Below are 26,493 nucleotides of genomic sequence, written 5' to 3' on the forward strand. Positions count from 1 at the left end.
TAGATTGAAAATAAAAAGTGCAAGCCCAATGTTGAGAGTGCCCAAGTGATTTGCTGAAGCTGCTTATGTCCCACAGTCCCCCAGCTTTATGAATGACAGAGCCTCAGACAATACAGCTTCCCTTACTTTTATGTGGATAAAAAAACCCCCAAATATCAAATTGATAGTGCCTGCTTTAAAAAAAAGCTGAATTATGTGTTAAATAAAACCAAGCCAAGCAATAAGGCAATAACACAGCAATTAACTGGAAATATAAATTAAAACCAAACAGATTCCTGACTCAAATACCAGTATACTCAAGTATTTCATAAACTTAGTCACAAAAATGCAAAAGAAAACATCTGATGTTCACTTTTTTCTTTCTGTAAAATACCCTACTTTGAAGATACCTGAAAGCAATTCTAATTCCCTGTGTGTGCAAGTAGGAGGGGGTGGGGAAAATATTTCATAATCAACAGACCTACCTACCTCTAGGAAGGTGTGTTCACTGGGTCCTAGAATGAGCTGCAATGCCTACAAGAAGGTTATGACTTAAGGGCAACTTTAGGACCACTTCTCCTGCCATGGGACTGTAGCAGGACACTGCTTTGGCTATGGGGAACCCAAATGGCAAAAGGACATTTTCTACCCTCAGTGTCTATGATCAAGGCTGGAAATGGAGTATACAGGAAAGGTACATCTGGTATTTCAAAGGCTTCGAGGAGAAGAAACATTTGAAGTGTTTTTTTTTGTTTTTTTTTTTTTTTTTTGGTGGTTCTGGGGATTGAACCCAGGGCTTTGTGCATGTAAGACAAGCATTCCACCAACTGAGCTATATCCCCAGCCCTGAAGTTTTTTGGTTTTTTTTTTTTTTTTAGGACAAAGAAGAGTACCACCCTTAGACCAGGGCATACAGGGCCCCTATGCAGGACCACAAGCCTTAGCCTTCATCCCCATGGCCTCAGAGTTTTGAAGGACCTCCCTGGACATTTTCTAAGTCATTCTCCAGTGTTTGGAACTGGTGCCCAATGCCAGCCAGCTCTAAGGATTCACATTATGCTACAGTCCAAAGGGATCTCAGAAATGATCTGAATCCAACCCTTTCATCATATAGATAGAGAAACTTAATCCCAAAGGTAGCAATTAGATGTCTGAACTAAAGTACCCTGTTATTGAGAAGTGGAAGACAAAGGATTAAAACCTGGGATCCTCATTTCCAATCCTGTGCTCTTTTGACTTTGCTGATTTCCACTGAAGTGTTTTTGTCTGTTTTGTCCTTCTTCCAACTAGAGGCAGCTTCATGACAGGAGCCACACCCAGTGCTTGGGTTCCCCAAACTGCCATGATGAGCATTTAATGAATGAACATCGCTGCCCCAAACAGGGTGTTCTTCATAACAAACAAAAGAGCTAGTCCAAGAAACAATCTGTGAGATTTAATTTAAGAGCATGAAAAGAATTGCATTAAGAGCTGAATAAAATAAAACCATAAGAGTTTCCTTGGAAACTTTGTTGTTTTTTTTTTTTTTCAAGAATGCTAAAATATGTTCTCTTAAGCCAAGGTACATCTGGTGTTCATGGCCACTTTACTAATAGGAGGCTTATAGAGTGGAAATTGTCCTGCTCTAGCAAACGACTCCACTGAATTCTCAGCCATAGTCTATGACCATACCACCCCGAACACACCTGATCTTCTCTGAATTCTCAGCCACTTCTCTGAATTCTGCAAGCCCAAAGTTCCCTAGAACCAGATAATTAAGAAGAAATATAGCATAGCTAAAGTAAAGCCACTTGGGCAACACTTACCATAGTTGCTTGGAATTAGCCCAGTCCTGCCTTTGCAGGTTCCTTTCCACCAGTTGGTATCACTCTGGTGAAAGAAGAATTAAATTAAGTGGCACCAAATCCAGGCTGCATTTAGTCACTTTTTTGGGGGGGAGGGAACAGGGTTCCAAAGATTAAACCCAGGGGCACTTAACCATTGAGCCACATCCCCAGCCCTTTTTTATTTTGAGACAGGTTCTCATTAAGTTGCTGAGTCTGGCTTTGCACTTGGGATCCTCCCTGCTTCAGCTGGGATTATAAGCATGTGCCACTGTGCCTGGCTGCATTTAGTCATTTTTAAACCCATTTGGTACACAGGGTGCACCCGTACTATGAAATGTACATCAGCCCTGACCACACTAATCAAGCTTCCTCACACCCTAGCTATGGGATTCCATTTCCCTTATCACTATATTACAAGTACACAGCATCCACCTGTAACCTCAATTACACCTCAACATAGAGTGTCAAAAATCAAGCAAATCAGAGATAATAGGAAAGACAAGGGGGAAATTTTATTAAACTAGCTACAGTATTTTTTTGTCCAATTTTAATTTGTCTTATCTTTGAGATACTTATATTTTTTTAAAGATCTCTTTATTTTACTTTCATTTTTGGAGTAAATGTGTGTTGGCAGTGCTGGAAATTAAACTCAAAACCTCCTTCAGGCTGGGGATGTGGCTCAGCGGTAGCGCGCTCGCCTGGCATGCGTGCGGCCCGGGTTCGATCCTCAGCACCACATACCAACAAAGATGTTGTGTCCGCCGAGAACTAAAAAATAAATATTAAAAAAAAAATTCTCTCTCTCTCTCTCTCTCTCTCTCTCTCTCCTCTGTCACTCTCTCTAAAAAAAAAAAAAAAAAAAAAACCTCCTGTGTTCTAGGCAAGGGCACTACTACTGAAATACATACAGAAAAGATGCAAACCAATGCAAAAGTATAAAGAACAATATAATAAACCATTTCCCAACTGCATGAATCATTTCTTCTTGGTCAATACTGCTTCATATATGCCCCACATCCCCAATCTCCTCTCTGGGGTCATTTTGAAATAATTTCCAGGCATCAAATTATTTAATATGTAAATATTTCAATATTTATAATATTTCAATATTTCAAGTCAATAAGGATTTGTTTGAAAGACAAATACCATTATCACAGCTTAAAACTATTTTCAAAAATAGTTCCTTAGTATATCAAATATCCCAGTTGCACCATAATTTGGGATCCCAAAATAAAAACCATACAATGTAAGTGATTTGCCTTCTACAAATCTAGAGGTACCCACTTACATTCCTTTTTTACCTTTTGCAATATATTTATTGAAGAAGTCAATTTGTTGTGTAGAATTTCAAACAGTCTGTACTTTGCCTGTTGTACACCTTTGTACCATTAAACACACTCCTCTGTTCCCTGTATTGCTGTAAACAGTAATTAGTTCTACAGCCTTAATTAGATTGAGCTTGAATTTTTCTAGCAAGGTTATTTCATAGGTAGTAGTGATTTCTTGTATCAGGAAACTTATAATGTATGGTCATCTCTGTTCCTGTAATGTTGGTTGCTATCGATGATCATAGTCGAGATCCATTATTTCATACAGATTGCAAAATGGGGACATTCTATCTTTTTTTTTTTTGTTTTTTCATTTCAATAACTAGCATATCTCTTTAAAAAGAAACCTTCCCTCATCAACTCTCAGGATACCAGAGATAATATTCATAGAGAAAGAGTAAAATCAATGCTGATTCTTTCTCCTTTTTACTTCAGTTGTCAAAATAAAAAGCTGGTTCCCTAGCAATGTCACACTAACCAATGTTTGTTTGTTCTGATTAACATTAGGAACTCATAAATTCAAGCATAGTCAATGTGTTTTGATCCTGGGGAATTGTTGCCTGAAGTGATACTCAAGCTTTCTTGTCTTGGGACAGTGGAAGCTTCTATAAGTTAGTTCCTGAGTTCTTATAACGTGGCCCTAGTAGTCTTGGGGAGCTTCTTGTTTTCTAATATCAAGGAATTCTGTTTTTACCTAAAACCTTTGCTGCCCCTGACCTGATATTAGCCATTTCTTAAAGGAGCCTATTCCTTTTAATGGAAAACAACCTATTATTGGCTTGTGCATTTTTTCTCTGCCCTTTCAAAGAACAGAGCGAGTGCTATTTTGTTTGAGTTAGAGAAAATACAACATATTTCCAATTCAAATGAAGGACTGCTGTTTCTACCTAACTTCACTGATCTTACCTCTGTGTATCCTCCTGCTGTGCTGCAAATCCTGGCAATGAGCATCACTGACCTGATGACTCACTGGCTCTCAACCACAAACACTCAACAATCTCAGAATTAGCAATGCCAACTCACTACCCAACTCAATCATGGGTAAAAACAGTTTACTTTTTTAGCTTCCCTTTCTCAGTTCTTTCGGTCCTTTGTATATATTCTACCAGGAATGTTCAGTCAAACTGTTAAAGTTGCTTGGAATACATCCTCTCTGCGAGGTTATGGCAATTACTAGGGTATAATTAAGGTCATTGGATTCACTCTGTTTTTAGTTTTTAGGAATTGCTTTTTACTGCTTGATTTTATAACTCTATATAGAGCTTACACAATTCCAAAATCAAACCTTCAAAACAAAGTACAGTTTTCTTAAAGTCTCTTTTCTATGTTCCTTCTACCCTATTTTCTTTCCTCCATATAGACAAAACTAATTTTTAAATTTTATGACTCAACCTTTCACTTTTTATTTTAAACTGAGAAAAACAGATATATATATATTCTCTACGATAAATGAGGGCATACCATATGCATTTTATTACATTTTTGTTTTTCACTTCACTTACTCCATAAGAGCAGATACAGATATTTTTCATTCCTTCATATGGCTGCATAATATTCCATTTGTGGATATACCAAAGTCTATTCAACTATTGTCCTAATGATGAACAAAAGGGCTACTTTCAATCTTATGCTTCTATAAATTGTGCCAAAATCAACAGACTTATGCATACATATTTTGCTTACATATACAATTAAATAATTTACAATGTTATGGCAACAGTATTATGTTTTATATCTTTAGTACACGAATAGAATTATAAAATGTTAGCTGGGCTTACCATGTCAGTGATGTAGATAATGTCGCCTTCCTCAAAGTACAATTCATCTGGCTAAAAGAAAAATGAAAAGTTTGATTCCATATGTTTTATTATAAATTAGGATATAATGATTTATTTAATCATCCTGATTTCTAAAGTATCCTAATATACACCGTGGGTTTTTTTAATACTTAAATCAATACAGAAACCATATTACATAAATTTATAGATAAACTAATACATGAATAAAAAGCTGAATTTTTTCCTGATAAATTTCAAGGATTTTATATATCTAATAAACAGGCATTCTTCACACACACGCACAGAGCTTACATTTTCCCACGACACATCAAAATGGAATATTAACAAAATGTCTTTCTTATAGAATCCCAAAAGGTGATATATTCTTTTTCTTAAAAGGTTGAATGACTAGAATTAACACCATGAAAAGTACCAACATCTACTATTTGTGTATTTTGAGAAAAATCATCATCCTAACTATCAGGTTCAGACAGAATGAACTTTCTATGTGAGAGAATATTTAATACATAACTTACCATCAATAAGGCTAAAGAGCCAAAAGTTAAGAAGCAGTTAGAGAGTCTAGAGGCATAAGCAGCTTTTAAGGGTTACCTAATTACATAGTCCATAAGTGCTCTGGCCTGTACCAGTGAAACATCCTACAATCTCTCTGAATAGAGCTAGCACTTTAATTAAACATCTTTTTCCCATCATAGATAACATCATGACTTTCTGAGTAAATAGGACAATGCCTACTGAGAGTGAGTTTCAGATACTGGGAGATGTTTACATTGTCAGGCTGAGTGAAAAATATAGGGCACAACATTTCACATAGGATAAGGTCACAATTACGCATGAAATACACATAGAAAAATTTCCATATTCCCTATCATGGGCATGTATTACTTTGACAATATTGATGTGGAAAACATCTTTAAAAAAAAGACTTTATTATTTCTGATTATAGTTAGGATTCCATGCAAATAAATACTATAACAGTGAAACAAATTATTCCATCCATTCATTTTTCCATTTGTTTACCTCCTCTCAGTACCAGACTGGGACAAGTACATATGATTCTGCATCCATAATTTGTTTCATTTAAAAGCTGATCCATATTATTATTATTGTAACTATTTGTCCCTAAATATAAATGAAGGCTATATCAATCACATCATGCTTTAACCAACCACAATACATGACTATATAGATGCAAGCTGTATTCAATTATAAAAAGTAAAGGATGATTAGTGATACCCTCCCAAAATGGCCAGATTCTTTTAAAAGGTAACTTTCTAATTCATTTGCAATATCGACACTTTGATTCACAGAGACTAGACTTACATGTAGTATAAGCTATGCAAAATTAGCTAAACCTACAATGTTGAGAGCCATTTGTGAACTGTGTTTGGACCAAACCCACATCACAGCCAGTGAACAGAAAAATCTGGTATCTGGGACTTCCAGAGGCAATCCTTCTGGTTGAGACTGTCCAGATACATGTGAGTTCCTATTCAGTTCTGCCAAAAGCTCCCACACACCACCAGAAATGGGGTGACCTGCTGCAGCCACATAGCCACAAAGCCTCCAGGAAATGGGTGTGGCTTCCCAAGATGCCAATCAACATGTTGACAGCAAGACACCATGAAGCAAGACTCCATCCACTGAAACCTTATCCCTGCCTTTGATGCTCTCCCTTAAATAAAGAATAGGAGCCATTTTTTAACTGTTCTGTTCCAGCTCCTACTAGGACTGGAAGAATGTACCACGCACTCTGCTTTAAAAACTACTTCTGACTTTGCCCCTTATTTCTTCACTCATTACTTCACACTTTTCCTCAGGTGTCTCATCCCCTCCTGAAGAAGAATCACCTTGTCAAGGTGCTGGCCACCTCACCATATCAAGATGTATTTTTATTTGAAATAAATGCTTAGGAGAGAAGAGATTAAAGACCTTTAAGATTTTCTCTAATCTATACCTAAAGTAATTTAATGATTTGCTGCAAGCTGGCTCACTCTCAAGAGGCCAGAAGGAGAACATGCTCATGCCACAGCACTCCAGCGGGGTGCAGTGGCCACCCCAGAACAGTAAGGCTGGCCCCACACTGACAATTTTAACATGACTTGACTATCTCTCCTTTGCAAGGCACTAAGTAATAATAGGATGGAAGAATGAAAAAAGTAGAATGGTATAAGAAAAACTAGGATTAACATGAACCGTAGCTTTTTTCTAGGGTCATTCAGCACTCCTTGAGGTTCTATAAGAGTTCAATACCTTGAAGAGATTTTGCCCATCTTACAACTGTTTTGGGTCATTCTCATTCTGTACCTGCCCACTAATGTCTTACAATGAATCTTCCTCTTTAATGCTTTCAGAGAAAATAGGAGTTATCTTTCCTGACCATTGTAGCCTTTTTTTTTTTTTTTTTTTTTTTTTTTTACTGAAAAGGTCAAGCCTACCTAAACTTCCAATTTTATTTTATTTTTGGAACCAGGGATTGAACCCAGGAGCACTTAACCACTGAACCACATCTCCAGCCGATTTTATTTTTTTTATTTTGGGACAGGGTCTTGCTAAGTTGCTGAGACTGGCTTTGAACTTGCAATCCTCCTGCCTCAGCCTTACAAGCCACTGGGATTATACGTATGTGCCATGGCACCTGGCTAAATTTCCATTTTTAATGTGATCATTCATCCTTGAAACAAAAAGACATTACACATATGTGCATAACACATGTACATACAAAATCCCTATAATTAGTCTTTCTATAAAATACACAGGGAGAATAGGAAGTAATTACCTCGTGTGGACAGGGTTTTGTTTTGGGTGATTAAAATGTACTAGAAACTAGACCAGGCGGTGGTTGAAGAACATTGTGACTGAATTAAACACAACTGAATTGTTCATTTAAAGTGGTTGATTTTATGTTACATGAATTTTACCTCAATTTACAAAAAATAAAGTAAAAAACTCGATTCAGACTTTGTGTGTCATCTTAAGTAATTCTTGTCCTTCATGGTTTGGTAAAGTGCATCATTTGGAAAATTCTGCTAAGTCCAGTCATTTCGATACTTCTCAGTGCTGATTCAGTTTTTAAATTAGTGGCTGCTGTTCAATAGTGGCATCTGCCACAAGCCACCCATTAGGTCAGAATGGTTTTTCAACTGAGGCAACAGGCAGTCGATTTCTGTCAGGGAGAAAAAGGTCTAGCTATTTTTTTCATTCTGAGAAATGACAATGGACAGTTTATTTTCTTTTAATCAATAGCTCCAAACTCAATATCAGTGCCTGCAAATATCTTCTTACAAAGAAACTAGGGGTGGTTTTTTCCTAAAGTGGCTAAGGAGGTGGTCTACCAAAGTCTTCAGACTGTTGGGGGCAGTAGAGACAACAAAGTAATTTTGTGATTTTAAAAATCAGATTTTACCTGCAATCTTTACATTTTCCATTAAGAAAATATGAGCAGAACAACTGATGTAAACTGTTCGATGAGGACCTACTATTAAATTCCTGGCTACGTATTCATGGAACAGAAATGGGAAAAGAGTGACATAATGAAGTAAGGGCATCTCTATTTCCAGCATGTTCTTTGGTTTTTAACCACATTCCTCTTTCCTCTCTCCTTGAAAAACCACAAGGTATCAGAGCAAGGCAGCTGCTGGACAAAGTGGGTAATGTATTCACATTCCTGTTCTATGTATTCTTAGAAACATGTGATTCCCAAAGCATTAATTTTGTTGGTTTATGCAAATATATGCTGTATGGAAAGTTTAGAAGACTTGTGAGATACTTTTGAAATGGTTCAGGTCTGACAACCCAAAGCCTCCAAAATTAATAAAAAGAAAAAAAACAAGTTTTTTATAAATGATTTTATTTAATATATTGTAGCATTTATTATGCATCAGGCACAGGTCTGGGCATTTACATTTACTAATTATTAACAATTATTAACTAATTTAATTTTTATCAATAATACAATAATACAATAATATAATGTTGTTATAGATGAGAAGCTTTCCCAAGGTCATAAAGCAGGTACATGGGAAACCCTGACCTTGAGCTACTGCATCAGGCTGTGTGGGGTCCCAGTTCTTTACAATCCATGCTATTTCTCAGAAGCATCATGCAGCCATTACTGGACATTATGGTGTCATGACCAGGTTAAAACTGGTGGCCTTGGAATATAAACTGTCATTACTCACTTCCCACCCCCTGATAATGTAGTGCAACAAAACCAACAGTAGCACCTTTTACTTGCAAAGCATACTTGACCTCATTTGCTCCTCAAAACAACCCCAGGCATGGCTGGGTCAAGGGTATAATCTATTTCACAACCAGTCCCAGAGAAGTTAAAAGAATTTGCTACAAATAAGAATGAGGAGCATGGCAGGCTCTATCTTATGTTTAGAGTTGGATTCTAGAGCTGCTTTGGAGGTAGATGAGCTATAAACCTGCTCAGCAAACCTTTACTACAGAGCAAGATTTCGGCTCCCCTTCAGAAATCAATGCTCCTCCAGCACACAATGCTGTTCTGCCCCAATCTTCATACTGGTCTATCCAGTCCCGGCAGTTCTCTGTGTGACACTTTACTGGACCAGGCGCTTAGAGAGAAGAACCAAATGGGGCTGGGTGACTCCAGGACTACTCCGCCTTTATGCAAGATACATGAGAAATGGGCTGGAAGCAAAAACCAGGAGCCACAGTGGCCTCAGGTTCTACCTGCTCCTTGGGCATTGCTGTCACTATCTCCTGAGGGTGGAACAGTCAATAAAAACAGGACCCAGGCCTCCCCAGCATATTGCATACATTGATAGACATCCCTAGGTATCCAGATCAGCTCTTTAGTTGTGTGGTCACAATGACTTTAAAGAGGCCAGGTCGATTTAGGATGTGCCATGGTATATCTGTCCCTGTAGAAAAGATACCTGCTACACAGGGCATAAAAACCAAGAGAAATTCTCATTCAGGAACAAATGCAAATAAACCCAGTTCTCAGATTAAATTCAAAATTTAACAACAGGCACAGCATGAATGCTTAACCAGTCAGGAAGGCCTGTGGGAGCCAGGGGCTGCCTATTCCACCAGATGTGACCCCTTCAATATATGGATGGAGGGGAGGGGAGGGAAAGAGGAGAGGATTGTGAGGGCAACAGGGCTTGAGTAGTCATTAGTGACCACAGCCTAGGTCCTCAGGACCAGACATAATTAAAATTTTATATTTAGAGCAACACCTTAAATATAGAATTTTTAAAAAACAACCTTAATGCATTAGTGTGTATTTTCTTCTGTGCATTGTTTTGTTTTGTAAGCACAGGAGAAACTCCATTCTGGGGCAGAATTGTAGGTAAATTATTCAATGTATCACTGAATCAAAAATATTTGTTAAATATCTGTTAATATAACCACTACTACTCCTTTAAATAGTACCAATTACTCCTTAACTAGTAACAGCAGCATCATATGTAATCTCTCTTAATTCTTACTGAACCCTATGTGATTATTATTATTCTCACTTTATAGGTGCAAGTATAGGGATAGAGAGGCTAGGTAATTTGCTAAGCTCACACAGCTGCTAAGTAGGCAGAACAAATCCTAAAGCCTTGGGTTCTTCTGCTTCCATGAACACTGTGGCAGCAAGTAGGACTGAAAGTACAGACAGAGTTCAGAGGTAGAAGACACATCCCACTGCTAGCTGCAGCTGTCAAAGAAGAGTTATGGAAGAGGAAGTAGCTCACATGAGCCTAAAAGAGGCAAGACCATGGATCCAGAAAGGGTCAAGACTCAGATTCTTTCTTTTTTCTTTTTTTGGTACTGGGCATTGAATCCAGGGGCACTTAACCACTGAGCCACACCCCCAGCCCTTTTTCATATTTTATTTAAAAAGACAGGGTCTCGCTGAGTTGCTTAGGACCTTGCTAAATTGCTGATCCTCCTGGCTTAGTCTCAGGAGCCACTGGGATTACAGGCATGTGCCACCACATTTGGCAAGACATGGATTCTACTGTGAGTCAAATCCTGCCTGTATGGTCCACTAGAGGAAGGAACAGAGCCCAGCTGGGCTGGAAAGGGGCTGGACTTCAGAAGACCATATCTTTAGTCAAATAAAGATGTAAAGCCAGTGGTGGGATCAAAACCACATTTTAGGAACATCAATCCGGCGAGAATGAAGCTGGAATGGAGAAACTGGAGTCCATATGATAAAAGTGAGTCCACGCACCAGGTCAAGAAGAACCAAAGAGGGCGGAGAAGTCAGGGAGACAGACAAAGATGATGTCAACTAAGGACACAGGAAGGAGAACACGTCCCACTCCAGAGCCAAGGGCCACTGCAGAGTATGGTTCACTCATGGTGGGGTCCAGGAAGGTAGCTGATGACCACCCACCCTTCCCCATGCTTATCCTCCTCTGGGCACATGCAACCTGGGAACCAACTGATAAGGACAGTCAGAGGCAGGGAATGTCAGCCTGTGAGCAGGGGTTAAAGACGGCCACCTTCTGGGCCTCGTACTTCCAGACCTGTTATGGCTTTCTGTGTCCCCACCCAAAAAACTCTTATGTTGAAATCCTATCCCCTACTATCTCCGATATGACTATATTCAGAGATAAGGTCATTAAAGAGATAATTAAGTTAACAGGTAGTCTTTAGGGTCAGTCCCCATCCAATATGACTGGAGTTCTTATAAAAAGAGGAGACAGGGACACAGACACACACAGGGAAGGGATCATGTGAAGACGGAAGGAGAAAATGGCCATCTACAAAGCCAAAGAGACAGGCCTCAGAAGAAATCAACCAAGCTGTTACCTTGATTTTAGATTTCTGGACTTGCTCTTGGAATTCTCAGAAAATAAATTTCTGTTGTTTAAGCTATTCAGTCGAGATGCTCTGTGATGGCAGGCTTAGCAAACTAAAACATTCCCTGTTCCCTCCCTCACCAACACGGAAACCCCTTGGTGAGAATAAAATGCCCACCCACCTTCCTTATTTCAGAAACATTTTGTTTAGGAAGTCTTTTGAATATGCATGCACCCCATATCAGCCACACTGACTGCTATGACTCACTGGTGCCCACCAGGTGCTGGGCTTTGAATATTACCTCATACCATGATCCCAAGAGCAGTCCACTGCAGAATGGCAAGAAGAATTCCCATTTTCAAATGAGGAAATGATGGCAGAGAGGTTAAGCCAATTCACACAGTGAGTAAACAACAGATTTTGGATTTGCAGGCAGGCTCTAGACCTACAGCAGTTAATCAGTGCCCAGAGCCACTTATTCTGTGCAACTTTCTGAGGAGCCTGGTTCCAGGGAGAGCCAGGTCTAGGGCAAACCCAGATGAAGATGGCAGCAAGCTGGCTTGCACACAGAGGGAAGTCAATAGCATGTAAGAAAGAAGAATCATCAAGAGCAGGTTTCCTTTCTTGGTTTCTTTCTCCTTTGCCTCCTAACTATCTGAACCCTCTGCTTCACTATGAATCACTGCTGTATCAGAAGCTTCCAACCTCTTAGATGTCTTTCCACTCCTCTGCTAGAGGGATTCCGAAAACTTCACTATCTCACCACTGCCAGACTCAGACCCTTTCAACTGCTTCCCATCTCACCCACAGCAAAGTCCAACTGAGACCTACAAGGCCCTCTACCCTAGTCCTCATCTTGTCCCCCTGCACACATGCCTACTTCCCTCTCTCATAGGCATGATTTTCCAGGCCACACTGTCTTCTCTGCTGTTCTAGAATCCATCAAAGATGCTACTGGAACTTGTTGTTCTGTCTGCTCCCTCCATTCCTTCAGGTCTCTGTTCACAGGTCACCTTTATAGAATTGTCATCCCTGGATACCCTCTTTTCACTTCTCTGCCCCTTCCCTCCTTTCTCCATGACACAGAGCCCTGACAATCACATTCACTTGTGGGCCTATTGCCTGACTCTCCCACCAGGATGCAAGTTGTTTTGAGTCCTTTCTGTTGTGGTCACACTATCCTCAAGGCCTGGATCAGCGTCTGGTACATTGCAGGGGCTCACTGAACCATGTATGTGTGAACTTAGGAATGGATAACAGAAACTCTAACAATGGAAAATATATCCAGCAGAGAAAAAACTGCTCTGGGAGCACAGGAGTTCAGACTTTGAGGACCTGCAAATCAACCCAGGGACTTTAGTTTGCACACTGTGGAACAGCAATAGGAAGTGACCATTCATCCATTCCTATGAGTCACTTATGTCTATCAAAAAAAAAAAAAAAAAAAAAGGCAGACCAGATGAACCAGAGGAAATGCCTAAATGAAATCACCTTAAGTTTTTTTTTTGTCACTTAACATATACTTAATAAAAAAAATGTTAATTTCATTACATTATCCTTTCCATGTAGCTTGATTATCTGTTAAGAGATAGCACATTTCTCTTTTCAAAGTTTCTCTTGGTAATTGTTTCATAATGTATTAAAACAACAATGACAAAAGATAAAACAACAAGATATTTTAAAGAGAAAGTGTCAGTTTTAAATGCATGGATGAGAAAATACACAAATAAAAATAGCCTATTCTTAACATGTCCTGGACAAAACTGTAAGGTTTGCATTTAAGGCTAAAGAATAGTGAAGCTTCATTTAATTTAAATTTAAACTCATTAAATTCATTTAAATTAGTTTAATTCAGTTCAACAAGGTGTTCATACCCTTAATATGTAGGTATTCATAATAAGAAATAGCTACAAAGAGTTAATTATTAGCAAGTTAAATTATTTATAAAATACTCTGATTCATTTCCAAATTATCCTGAGTGGGTTATAACATAAATGGTGTTTAAACTCATATTAAAGTTTCCACCTAAGAAAGTTAAATTGTGTGGCAAGCATACTACTTGCAAGTCAAAACACAAATTTCCATAGAGCTCTTTTAAGAGACCTAGAGAGCCACATGCTCCAGCATAGCTGGACCCTGAGAACTCAACTACATAACCTCCATTCAGATTACCACCGACAAGAACATGGCTTTATTATTCCACCATGTTCTTTAGTTTGACTTTACTATCTATGCCAGGAGACTCTTGACCAAGCAGATTGCTTTGTAAAATCAAATCCAGACTGATCTACCTTCAATAGAACTCATCAATAGTTGGTACCCTAGGATTCTTTTGTTTTTAAAAGAAAACGTTTTTATTTTATTCTGAAATAGCCATAACTACTTATAATGGTATTAGTGTGCTCACCTTGGGTTTTTTAATTAATTTTTTATTTATATATGACAGCAGAATGCATTATAATTAATATTACCCATGTAGAGCAGAATTTTTTCATATCTCTGGTTGTATACAAAGTATATTCACACCAATTCATGCCTTCATTCATGTAGTTTGGATAATGTCCATCACATTCCACCATCATTTCTAATCTCATGCTCTCTCCCTTCCCCTCCCACCCCTCTGCCCTATCTAGAGTTTGTCTATTCTTCCCATGCTCCCCCTCCCTTCCGCACTATGAATCAGCCTCCTTATATCAGAGAAAACATTAGGCACTTGGTTTTTTGGGATTGGCTAACTTCACTTAGCATTATCTTCTCCAATTCCATCCATTTACCTGCAAATGCCATGATTTTATTCTCTCTTATTGCTGAGTAATATTCCATTGTGTATATATGCCACATTATTTTTATCCATTCATCTACTGAAGGGCATCTAGGTTGGCTTTAAAGTTCAGCTATTGTGAATTGTGCTGCTATAAACATTGATGTGGCTGTGTCCCTGTAGTATGCTGTTTTTAAGTCCTTCTCAGAAGATGACATACAATCAATCAACAAATATATGAACAAAAGTTCATCATCACTAGCATAGAGAAGTGCAAATCAAAACTAAGATTTCAACTTAGGTTTTTATATCAACTTTAAGGTTAGAAACTGAATACTTACAGTTCTGGGTTCAAATGTATACAGAGCTCTGAAGACTTTAACTTGCCCTAAAAGAAAAGAAAACATGTGATCAGTTCTTTCATTTCTAAATTTTCTGTAAGTAGCAGAATCTATTATGTTCTTCAGAAACTAATCTCTAGGGTATATAAAGAACTCAAAAAGCTAAACACTAAAAAAGCAAATAACCCAATCAACAAATGGGCTAAGGACCTGAACAGATACTTCTCAGAAGAGGATATACAATCAATCAATAAGTATATGAAAAAATGCTCATCATCTCTAGCAATCACAGAAATGCAAATCAAAACCACACTAAGATATCATCCCACTCCAGTCAGAATGGCAGCTATTATGGAGACAAACAACAATAAGTGTTGGTGAGGATGTGGGGAAAAAGGTACACTCATACATTGCTGGTGGGACTGCAAACTGGTGCAGCCAATTTGGAAAGCAGTATGGAGATTGCTTGGAAAACTGGGTATGGAACCACTATTTGACCCAGCTACTCCTCTTCTCGGACTATACCCAAAGGACTTAAAAACAGCATACTATGGGCTGGGGATGTGGCTCAAGCAGCAGCACGCTCGCCTGGCATGCATGCGGCCTGGGTTCGATACTCAGCACCACATACAAACAAAGATGTTATGTCCGCTGAAAACTAAAAAATAAATACTAAAATTCTCTCTCTCTCAAAAAAAAAAAAAAAAAAAAAAAAAAAAAAAACCCAGCATACTACAGGGACACAGCTACATCAATGTTATAGCAGCACAATTCACAATAGCTAAACTGTGGAGCCAACCTAGATGTTCTTCAGTGGATGAATGGATAAAAAAAAATGTGGCATATATACACAATGGAATTTTACTCAGCATTAAAAAAGAAGAAAACCATGGTATTTGCAGGTAAATGGATAGCTTTGGAGAAGATAATGCTAAGTGAAGTCAGCCAATCCCAAAAAAACAAATACCAAATGTTTTCTCTGATAGGGAGGTTGACTCATAGTGGGGTAGGGAGGAAGAGCATGGGAGGAATAGATGAATTCAAGATAGGGAAGAGGGGTGGGAGGGAAAGGAAGCGGGTAGGGGAGTAACAAGGATGGTGAAATGTGATGGTCATTATTATACAAAGTACATATATGAAAACTTGAACTGGATGTCGACATACTTTATATACAAACAGAAATACAGAAAGCATGGTATTTATGTGTATTAAGAATTGTAACGCAAAATAAATAAGTAAATAAATAATGTTACCTTAGATCAGAGAGAGGGAAGTGAAAGGAGGGGAAGGCAGGGAATGTGGGGATAAGAAAGACAGTAGAATAAAACAGACATTATTACTTTATGTATGTATGTGACTGTATGACCAATGTGATTCTACAATATATATACTCAGAAAAATGAGAAATTATATCCCATCTATGTATGATACATCAAAGTATATTAGTGCATTCTACTGTCACATATAACTAATTAAAACAAATTTTTAAAAAAGAAAAAAAGTAAATGAGAGGAAAGTTATTTCTAATTAAGTAGCTTTTCCACATAGAAAGGATTTTTTAAATATTTGTTAAATGAATACAAGAATAAACGCCCACCTCTGGGGGATGGCTTTGCTTCTTCCTACCAGCTGGAGCTACATGATTGCTGGTGCTTAGTTTCTGGCCTCTACAGAGTCAGTCCTCCCAACCCTAAGATCTAAGTTTAGAAAGAAAAGTGAGTGAACATCTTAATATAAAAAAAACATTTAGTGGGAACATCTACACTGGCTCAATATTTTTTTTTATTTTAATTAGGTATATATGACAGCAGAATGCATTTTGATTCATTATACACAACTGCAGCACAACTTTTCATTTCTCTGCTAGTACACAATATCTGGCTCAATATTCTTAAATCAGCCAGTTAGAATTTTATATTTTTCAAAAGAAAAGACAAGACCATGGAGAAAACAAAAGAACTTGTTGAAGAAACCTGTATTTGCATCAAGTCCCCAAACAGAGAAGGTACAATAACCAAGCAAAGAGGACTACTTGAGTGTTGTCCTCCATCCTGCCAAATAATGCCTCTTTAAATGTCCATCTGCAACATTTCCATAACACTCTGTATCCAAAGCCTTTATTTGCTAGTCCACTTCATCTGAAGACAAGAACCCCAAATCATTTGTTAAAGTTTGAATATGAGGTGTCACCCAAAAGCTCCTGTTAATGCAGGAATATTCAGAGATGAAATGATTGCATTGTGAGAGCTGTAACCTAATCAGCCCATCCTGGTTTAAGTGGACTAACTGGGTGTTAACTGTAGGCAGGTGGGTTGTGCCTGGAGATGGGTCTCTGAGAGTGCGCCCTGGAAATGTAGATCTTTCCGATGGCTCCTTCCCTCTCTTTCTCTCTCTGCTCTCTGCATCCACCATGTGAGCAGTTTTCCTCCACTGAGCCCTTCCGCATGATGTTCTGTCTCACCTATGGCCCAGAGTAATGGAGTCAGATGTCTACAGACGGAGACTTCTAAAACCGTGTGCTCCAAATAAAATTTTTCCTCCTTTAAGTTATTCTTGTTGAGTACTTTGGTCACATTAATACAAAGTTCAACTAAAACATCCTTCAAGGGCTGGGGTTGTGGCTCAATGGTAGAGCACTTGCCTCGCATGTGTGTAGCACTGGGTTCGATTCTCAGCACCACATATAAATAAATAAAATAAAAATCCATTGACAATTAAACATATATATATATTTTTTTAAAGACTTTTTTTAACCCTTTTGACCCTTTTTAAAAAAAAGCATTCAATTTCATAGCATCTACAAGGCACACAGTATAAACAAATTTGCTAGATGAATACATGAGTACAAACTCAAACAGTATAGGATCTACAGACAATAAAACGGGAGTGGGGGGAGGTCATGAAATAAGTAGATTTAGAAAATATATAGAAATAGAAATCTATTCACCTGGAGCACTGGCTGGAAGACCCTTTAAAGATGATATCTAAAACAGGACATCATTCAGAACAGTGGACTCTGAGGTAGGATTCAGGAAGCCTACTTCACAAATTATTCACATTTTTATCTTACTCTTTTTCCTACTTGAACATACTTTATAATATAGAAGCATAATATAATGCATATACAACTTATAAATACATGCATATTTACTAGGAGTAAGTATTCAAGAAACTTTAGTTTAATAGTATTTAAGCATTATGGCCAGGTGTAATGATGGGCACCTATAATCCCAAAGCATTGAGAGGCAGAGGTAGGAGGACTGCAAGTTCAAGGCCAGGCTCAACAACTAAGTGAAGCCTTAAGCAACAAAGCCAGACTCTGTCTCAAAACAAAAAATAAAGATAAAAATAATAAAAAGAAGTGGGGATGTGGTTCAGTGGTTAAGTAACCCTGGGTTCAATTCCCAGTACCAAAAAAAAAAAAAAAAAGAGAATCTAATCATTATGAAGCCAGGAATTTATGTCACTTTATGAATGAGATATGCAAGTACCTAGCACAGAGTCTGGAGCATAGGAGGGATTTAGTAATTATTTGCTAAATAAATGAAGAATAGATGAATAATAAAACAAATGGAAATATGCACTCACAAAAGTCTGAAAAAAGTAGTTTAGAACAACACTCTCCAGTATAACTTAATATAATGACAGAAAAGTTCAACATCTTTGCAAGTTACCCATACAGAGCACATGTTATGTGGTTCATGTGATCAAGGAACTAACGTTTACTATTATTTAATTTTAATTAAGTTAAATTGCCACACATGGCTAGTGGCTAGTATATGAAAGAATGCAGGTTTAGAACATAACTTAAATGTCTATTAAGAGGGAACTATGAGCTGGGGTTGTAGCTCAGTGTAGAGTGCTTGCCTAGCACGTGTGAGGCACTGGGTTCCAGCACCAAGTATAAACAAATAAATAAACAAAATAAAATAAAATAAAATAAAGCTCCACCAACAACCAAAACATATTTTTTTAAAAAGAGGGAACTATGTAAATCAACTGTGGTTCATCCATACAATAAAGTCACTAAAAAAGAATGCTGCGTATTATTCATAAAAGCCAAGACATGGCATCAACTTAAGTGTCTATCAATGGCTGAATGGATAAAGAAACTGTGGTATATATGCACAACAGAATGCTATCCAGCCTTCATAAAGAAGGAGATCCTGCTCACCTATGGCCAAGAATCAAAAGAGGAAGGAGGGAACCAGGTCCCACAGTCCCCTTCAGGGCATGCCCCAATGACCTAAGGACCTCACACAATGCCCTACCTCCAGAGGTTCCACCATCTCCCAACAGCACCACCCTGGGGACTAAGTCTTTAACACACAGGCCTTTGTGGAACATACCAGAACCAAACTGTAGCATATGTGGAATACAAAAAAAAAAAAATTGAATTTACAGAAACAGAAAGTAAAATGGTAGTTAGCAGAGGTGGGGGGTTGAGGGAAATTGGGAGATGGTCAAAGGACACAAAACTTCAGTTAGACAGGAAGAATAAGCCAAGAGATCTACTGTACATCATAGTGACTGCAATTAACTGCAGACTATATACTTGAAAATTACTAAAAGGAAAGTAAAGACAGATCTGGTCTAATTGTGGAAAACAATGAAGAACCTGCTGTGTTTGTGAAAGGGAACCTAGTGCTGAGCTAGCAAAGCTGTGTCTGTATTTCTTCATGATCTGTAATCTAAGAGGTGCTCAATAAATGTTTGCTGAATGAATGAATGAATGAATGATGCATACTCAACTCTAAAGAAGAATTTTCTTCTGTGGAGGAATTAAACCAGGCCAAAAAAATGAAAATTAAAATTCTTTGGTGGCTATTGTCATACACTCTCTCTTAATAAGGAGAGAAAGAAGAAAAGTTCTCATTATAGACATTTGTCTTATGCTATGTTCATGTTCAAACATACCACAATGAATCCCCTTCATTATATAATAATAATGCTCTGGTTGAAATAATAATAATAATAATAATAATAATAATAATAGAAGGGAGATTAGCAGAGTAGAGCAAATGGATCAGGGGGAGAGAGGACAAAGAAAAAAGAAAGGAACTGGGAAAGGAGATGGAGCAATTTACGTTAAGTACATGCATGAATACAGCATAAGGAATCCCCCTATAATGCATAATTATAATGCACCAATAAAAAACAAATTAAGATTAAAAAGAAAACTACTAAGAATAGATTTTCAGGGTTCTCATCACAAACACATGAAAAGTATGTGAGGTAATGCATTTGTTAATTAGCTTGAAGTAAACATGTATCAAAGCATCATGTTGTACACCATAAATATATACAATTTTTACTTATCAAAAAAAAAGAAAAGAATGCTACAGACAGAGCACAGATATCAACATAGAAGAGTCTACAAACTATTCAGTGAAAGATAGGTTATAGAGAGCAGCATGCCCAGTACTATCCTGTTTATGTTAACCACACACAAATCTTGAATGACAGCATCATTTGTGGGGCCATCACATCCCTCTGTACATTATTATTTACACTCATTGCATGGTATGTGTGTGACTTTTAATCCATGAAAAAAGTAACAATACTTTCATTTGGGGCAGGCAGAAACACCATTCTCTTTCCTCTAAACATCTTCATATAGAAGAGCATCTCCTATCCCCTGTAATTTGGAGTATCTACCAGAAAACACTTTCTGTGATCTGAATTCTAGTGCTGTATCTCTCCTATTCTTCATAGGCAAAATCAAAACTGAACTTTTTTCTGTGTGAAGTCTGTTTTGTTTCTCCCCACACCCACACCCTTTTTAGAGAAAGGAAACACCACCCGGAAGGGGAAGCTGCCAGGAGAAATGCTTTCTGCTGACTTGATTGTCTGAGAGGAGAGAATAGTTATCTGGATTACTTCGAACTTTCCACAGAGAAGTCACACAGGAGGTAGTCCACTAGTGACCAAAATCAATAATGCTAGGATGTTCTTTTTCCTTGGGGTGGACAGCAATGAGAAGGGGGTACTGATTTTGGTTTAAAAAAAAGACCCAAGGTCAAACTAATAGGCTTTAGATAAAATTCAATAAAAATTAAGGAACCTGAAAAATAAATACATGATATGTGAATAAGCTACTGATTTTTATAATTGTACATCTTGTGATAATCTTACTTAAATTGTTCACACTGAATGAAGTAGGAGATTAATTTTAACTTTGCTTCATACTAAATATAAATTAATTCGTTGGGCTATTATATAAAGGAACATTCTATTTGTGTAACATTAGACTCTTATAGATCCCTTTTAATCCATATATTATAAAAGTTCCTTAATTTATTCCATTCTCAAAATTGAGTCTACTAGAAATGGAAGAATGCAATAGAAACAGCTGCAGGATATGAAAGATATACATAAAAAAAGAAAAACAGGTGATTTCCATACTTACAGCTTAACACAGCTAGAGGTTCTCTCATGAGAACAATAATTAATAATACTTAATATGATTAGTTAATAATTAATCAGTTTAATACTTTAACTGACCATTTTTATCGAATTTGATTAAACTTTGAGCAACATTCTCTAGGTTTGCAGGTTCATAGAGTGTTGAGGGGAAGAAATCAGGGTGCTCTGTTTGTATTTTACCTTCCTTGTAGACAAAATACGACAGTATGCCTATAATCCCAGTGGCTTGGGAGGTTCAGGCAGGGGGATCACAAGTTCAAAGAGAACCCCAGAAACAGCAAGGCCACAGGCAACTTAGCATGACCCTGTCTCAAAATAAAATAAAAAGAGATGGGGATATGGCTCAGTAGTTAAGTGCCCCTGGGTTCAATCTCTGGTACCAGAAAAAATAATGTATGTGTGTGTGTGTGTGTGTATAAATAACGTACCCATCATAACAGATCATAAAGAGTAGGCACTGATGAATTCCAATTTTTTTTTTACAGAAGGCAGATTCACAAACATAAAATAGTTGTGTTCTTATATAAGCAAATAGGCTATATTAGATGCCTTCCTATGACTCTCAGCTTGGTTGTTTTCTCACACAAGGCTGGAAGAAAGTGGAGCTGAGAAGACTGGGAATGACCTGAAAATCACCTGACTGAAGAGGCCCAGCCTTTTGTCTGATGCTTTGGGAGAGTCCTGCATGAACCAGCAGCACAGGGAATAGAACAGTATGAAGGAGTTGAGCAAGGCTGGTCTCCAGAAGGACATAAACAAGATAAGCAAATTCCCACATCAGCAGCCCCAGCAGCAGCAGCAGCAGCAGGAGCAGGCATCTGCTGGCTCCACTTTTTGCCAGCCTCGCCCTTCCCTTTTCTCTGCAACCCCACCCAGCCCCTATAGAGAAGGGGCGAATCCACTGGTCATCAGCCAAATGCTACATTTTTCCTCTGGAGCAAGGTTGGCTTCCAACTCAAATAAATGAATTCATGTTCAAGGGAATAGAAGGGAGAAAGTGGAGGGCGGGGGGGGGGGGTCTTTTATAGGCAAAGAGTAAGAGAAACTTCTGCTTGAGGTAACAACGTATGAGAGCACCTAGAGGCCCTGAAACAATGCTCAGATGACTTAGGGCTCATAAATTTGAACACAAAATTTCTAATTTATTTTATTCTCTGTTGGTGAAGGAGTAGAGAAAAAACTTCAAGAGAGAGCCACCAGGGCAGTGTTAAAAAGGGACTGCTCCCAGGCAGAGACTGGCATTTGATAGACTGCAAGAGGAATAACCATTTGAAATGTCACAGTGTAGTTACCTGTATCAGACTGATGATTTCTCTGATCTTTAAGAATGCCAGGAAGCATGGGACATTTTAGAGGGGCTTCATTTAAATTAGTGATGATAACCAATATGGACCTACTGTGTGGTAAAATGAAAGACACTGGACAATGGGAAAAATAAACTGGGCAGATGACAGAATATTATTAGCACTAAAACTAAATGAGTTGAGTAGCTATGACAGATGGCGCAGACTTCCATACAAATTACTAAGTGAAAGAAATCAACCTGTAAAGCCCACTGTATAATTCCAACTATGTACATCTTGGAAAGGCAAAACTCTGGAGACAGTAAAAAGATCAGTGGTTGCCAGGGATAAGTGGGGAGAAAAGTTTGAACAAGCGAGGCACAGAGGATTTTAGAGCAGTGAAGCTACTCTGTATGACACTACAATGGTGGATACATGTCATGTATTCATCTAAACCCCACAGAAGGTCCTAAGTGAATCCTAAGGTGAACCACAAACTTAGGGTAATAATGATCTGTCAATGTCGATCCATTGATTGTCATCAATGTACCACTCTAGTGGGGGAAATTGATTACTAGGGAGACTATGCATGTGTAGGGCAGCAAGATATATGGAAAATCTCTATGACTTCCACTCGATTTTTCTGTGAACTTAAAACTGCCCTAAAAAATAAAGTCTAAATTTAAAAGTTTGGATTTGGAAGCATCTAGGATTTTGAACTTTCAGATTAGGGATATTCAACCAGAGAGTCCATAGAAATATTTCAAAATCTAAAAAGCTCTGAAATCTGAAACACTTCTGGTCCCAAGCATTTTGACCAAGTAATACTCAATCTGTTGACTGTTTATTTTATATACACACACACACACACACACATATGCACACACTGTATATACATATCCGTAAAATCTCTCTCTATATAATGTTAATAAAGATGAGAAAAACTAGAATTCTCAGACTTTTAGTGGGAGTACAAACTAGCACAGCCCCTACAGAAAATTTTTTAGCAATGATGTTAATTCATGGCTTTTTTTTTTCTTTTTTTTAGTACCAGGGATTGAACCCAGGGGCACTTAACCACTGAGCCACATCCCCAGCACTTTCTGGTTTTTTTTTTTTTTTTTTTTTTGAGACAGGGTCTCACTAAGTTCCTTAGGGCCTCACTAGGGTGCTGTGGCTGGCATGTGACTGGCTATTTTTTCACAAATCTTAACATATCTTTGAAATTTAAGTTGCATTTTGGGGAAAAGAACATAACTAGAAAACCCTCCCCAGCATCTGTTGCAGGACTAAAATACTGCATACAAAAATAACCCCTCGTGGGGGCTCGGATGTGGCTCAAGTGGTAGCGCACTGGCCTGGCATGCGTGAGGCACTGGGTTCGATCCTCAGCACCACATAAAAATAAAATAAAGATATTGTGTCCACCTAAAACTAAAAAATAAACATTTTAAAAAAATAATAACCCCCTCCCCACTGTCTCACTTTTCTCACAGTGAGTCTCAACATTTAAAAAATGCAGATAATGACCCACGATCCATAGACTATGAAACTAATTTAGTGGCTTTAAAAAAAATTAAATAGGAGCAGAGCCTAGTATACTTAGTAGAAATAATTATGATTATTTGAAATGTTGGAAATGGACAAAATAGATATTTATTTTAGAAATATTCATCAAAAATTATGTTGGCATGCTATAAAATGGGCAAATATTAACAATTAATATTTAGAAAAACTAAATGTTGTCTTCACAGAATAAACTACTCAATACAAGAATAAATCTGAAACTCTTATCTAAAGATTTAACGATGATTATAATCTTACTAGAAATTCCAGGCTGGGAATATAGCTTAGTGGTAGAGCACTGGCCTAAAAATAATGAGGTCTTGGGTTCTGTTCAGCACCACAAAAGAGACAAAAAAAAAAAAAAAAAAAGAAAAGAAAGAAAGAAATTCCTATAGACCCACTTTGAAAGTTTAATATAAAAGTGCAAGTATCAAAATTCCTTGGCACTATCAAAGGCAGCCCCATGGGACTTTTGCAAAAGTAGCACATGCTCTATCTAAATAAAGAGGTGGAAAAGCAGGACATCTCTGCAACCACTCTGCAGCACAGCTATTGCCTTAGCAACGCTGCCAGCAAGTTAGTAAACCTTCCTTTCCCTGTAACAGAAATGCACTGAGGTCAAAGAATACCTCCTGCTTCTCTCCTGGTGATGCCACTTCAAGGAAGACAATCCCATGAAGAATCCCATGAAGAATTCCATGGTTTCCCAAAGATTACTAGCAATCACGCTATCTCAACATTAAATCTCAGTCTATACCTACAATTTTTACTCTTTAATGATTTGGGGCTTAAAATTCACAGCCTTGGGCTGGGGATATAGCTCATTTGGTAGAGTGCTTGCCTTGCATGCACAAGGCCCTGGGTTCTAACCCCCAGCATCATGCACACACACAAAATTACAGCCTTACAATTATCATCCATACAATGGGTATTCTTCCAATACTATATGTACATTTATGCTTTCAATTGACTAAAAGGATTTCAATAAATAAAGCACAAAATATCAAATCAGAATATATAAAATCCACCTTTGGATAAGTTACATTTAGAATATTTACATGTTTTTCCAAATTAATATAAAGATAACAATAAATCAAAATGCCCTGCCTTGTTTGCATTACTGGTGATACAACTGTGATCAGGCATGAGTGTTCGTTCTGTAAACTATAATCCCTGCTTGAGCAGAAATCTTAATGTGTCAAGCATGACACTGAAGTAGAGAATCCTGTTTGTGGCCATACTACTCTGAACACACCCAATCTTGTCTGAAGTAGACAATACCCCCTTTGGACAACCAGCCAAAGCTCAACAACAAATTCTAAAAGAAATGTGAGGCTAAGATGAACTTATACATGTGTGTACATTTATATATGAGGTTATTAAGTAAAATATATTATCTTACTAGAGATCAAGGTAAAAAATGTTTTGAAACTACTATTCCAGACTGTGTGACCAAATTAGAAATCTGCTACACGGCTCTATGAAGAATAAGTAATCTCCCTCTATTTTGTGAATTTTAGAATACAGCTGGTATATAAAAGCCAATATTCTCCCATCTCCCCCCAAAGCAGCTGGGTACAAACAAGCTTAGAGCTCTCAAGAAAGAAAAAAAGGAAGAGAATTATTTGATTAAAGGAGAATCATTAAAAAAAAGTGAATGGACTATATACGGATATTTTTCTCACATTTGTCTAAGAGAATGAAGGATGTATTACTTTTTATTTATACCCTATGGTATTACACAAAAAGTGTCAACACCTTAGAATGTTCTCAGAGTAAGTGAAAGTATTAATATGATTTCCACTGAGCATATTTATTCTATTAAACATGCATGATGAAACAGGATGTTTTCTGCTCAAAAACAAAACAGAAGGAGTTCATGTGATGGTATCCAAGAGTCAAGGCCGTCCTTTAGATTCCTAGGGTGAAAGGAAACAGCTGTGCTCTGTTGGACCAACATAGGCCTCCCCTGGGCTTTGTGGATTCCAACGCCAGTAAATGAGGTGGTTAGCTCAGAACAGGCTTCTTGGCTCAGATTTCTGTGTGTCATTCCACAAAAGCCCACTGCTCTTGAAAATAAAAAGAGAGACTATAATCCTTGGAAAGAAAATCACAATGTGATTTGGAGCACAGTAATGTCCAAAAGTTGCAGATGTAATGAATAAGTTTCTTCCCACATATTCATATTCTTGGATAAATTAGCTTCATTCATTATACTTGCATATCTAATAGAAAAGACAATGAACATGACATTATTATCCCTCCTTATTCTAGCACTACTCTTCTTTGCTACCTCCCTATCCAATCCAAAAAGGAAAAGGGGTGGGGGGACTAAAGAATTTAAAACGTGTCTTGATTTCAGCTGCAGGAATGACAGACTCCTTAAAAACAGTAGCCAGTGTGTTTTCTGACA

General features: G+C 37.7%; 1 protein-coding gene across 1 annotated transcript in view; it reads right to left on the reverse strand.

The window, feature by feature from the left end:
• Ostf1 (osteoclast stimulating factor 1) overlaps positions 1–26,493 on the reverse strand; it is a 53,198-nt gene that overhangs the window by 11,622 nt on the left and 15,083 nt on the right. Inside the window, exons 2-4 of the mRNA XM_026389275.2 lie at positions 14,806–14,852; positions 4,912–4,962; positions 1,785–1,848 (exon numbers count right to left, since the gene is read on the reverse strand). Coding sequence (XP_026245060.1) covers positions 1,785–1,848; positions 4,912–4,962; positions 14,806–14,852 — 162 coding nt within the window. The remainder of the gene's footprint in view (positions 1–1,784; positions 1,849–4,911; positions 4,963–14,805; positions 14,853–26,493) is intronic.

This window comes from Urocitellus parryii, chromosome 4, assembly GCF_045843805.1.
Source record: "Urocitellus parryii isolate mUroPar1 chromosome 4, mUroPar1.hap1, whole genome shotgun sequence".
Lineage (NCBI taxonomy): Eukaryota > Metazoa > Chordata > Mammalia > Rodentia > Sciuridae > Urocitellus > Urocitellus parryii.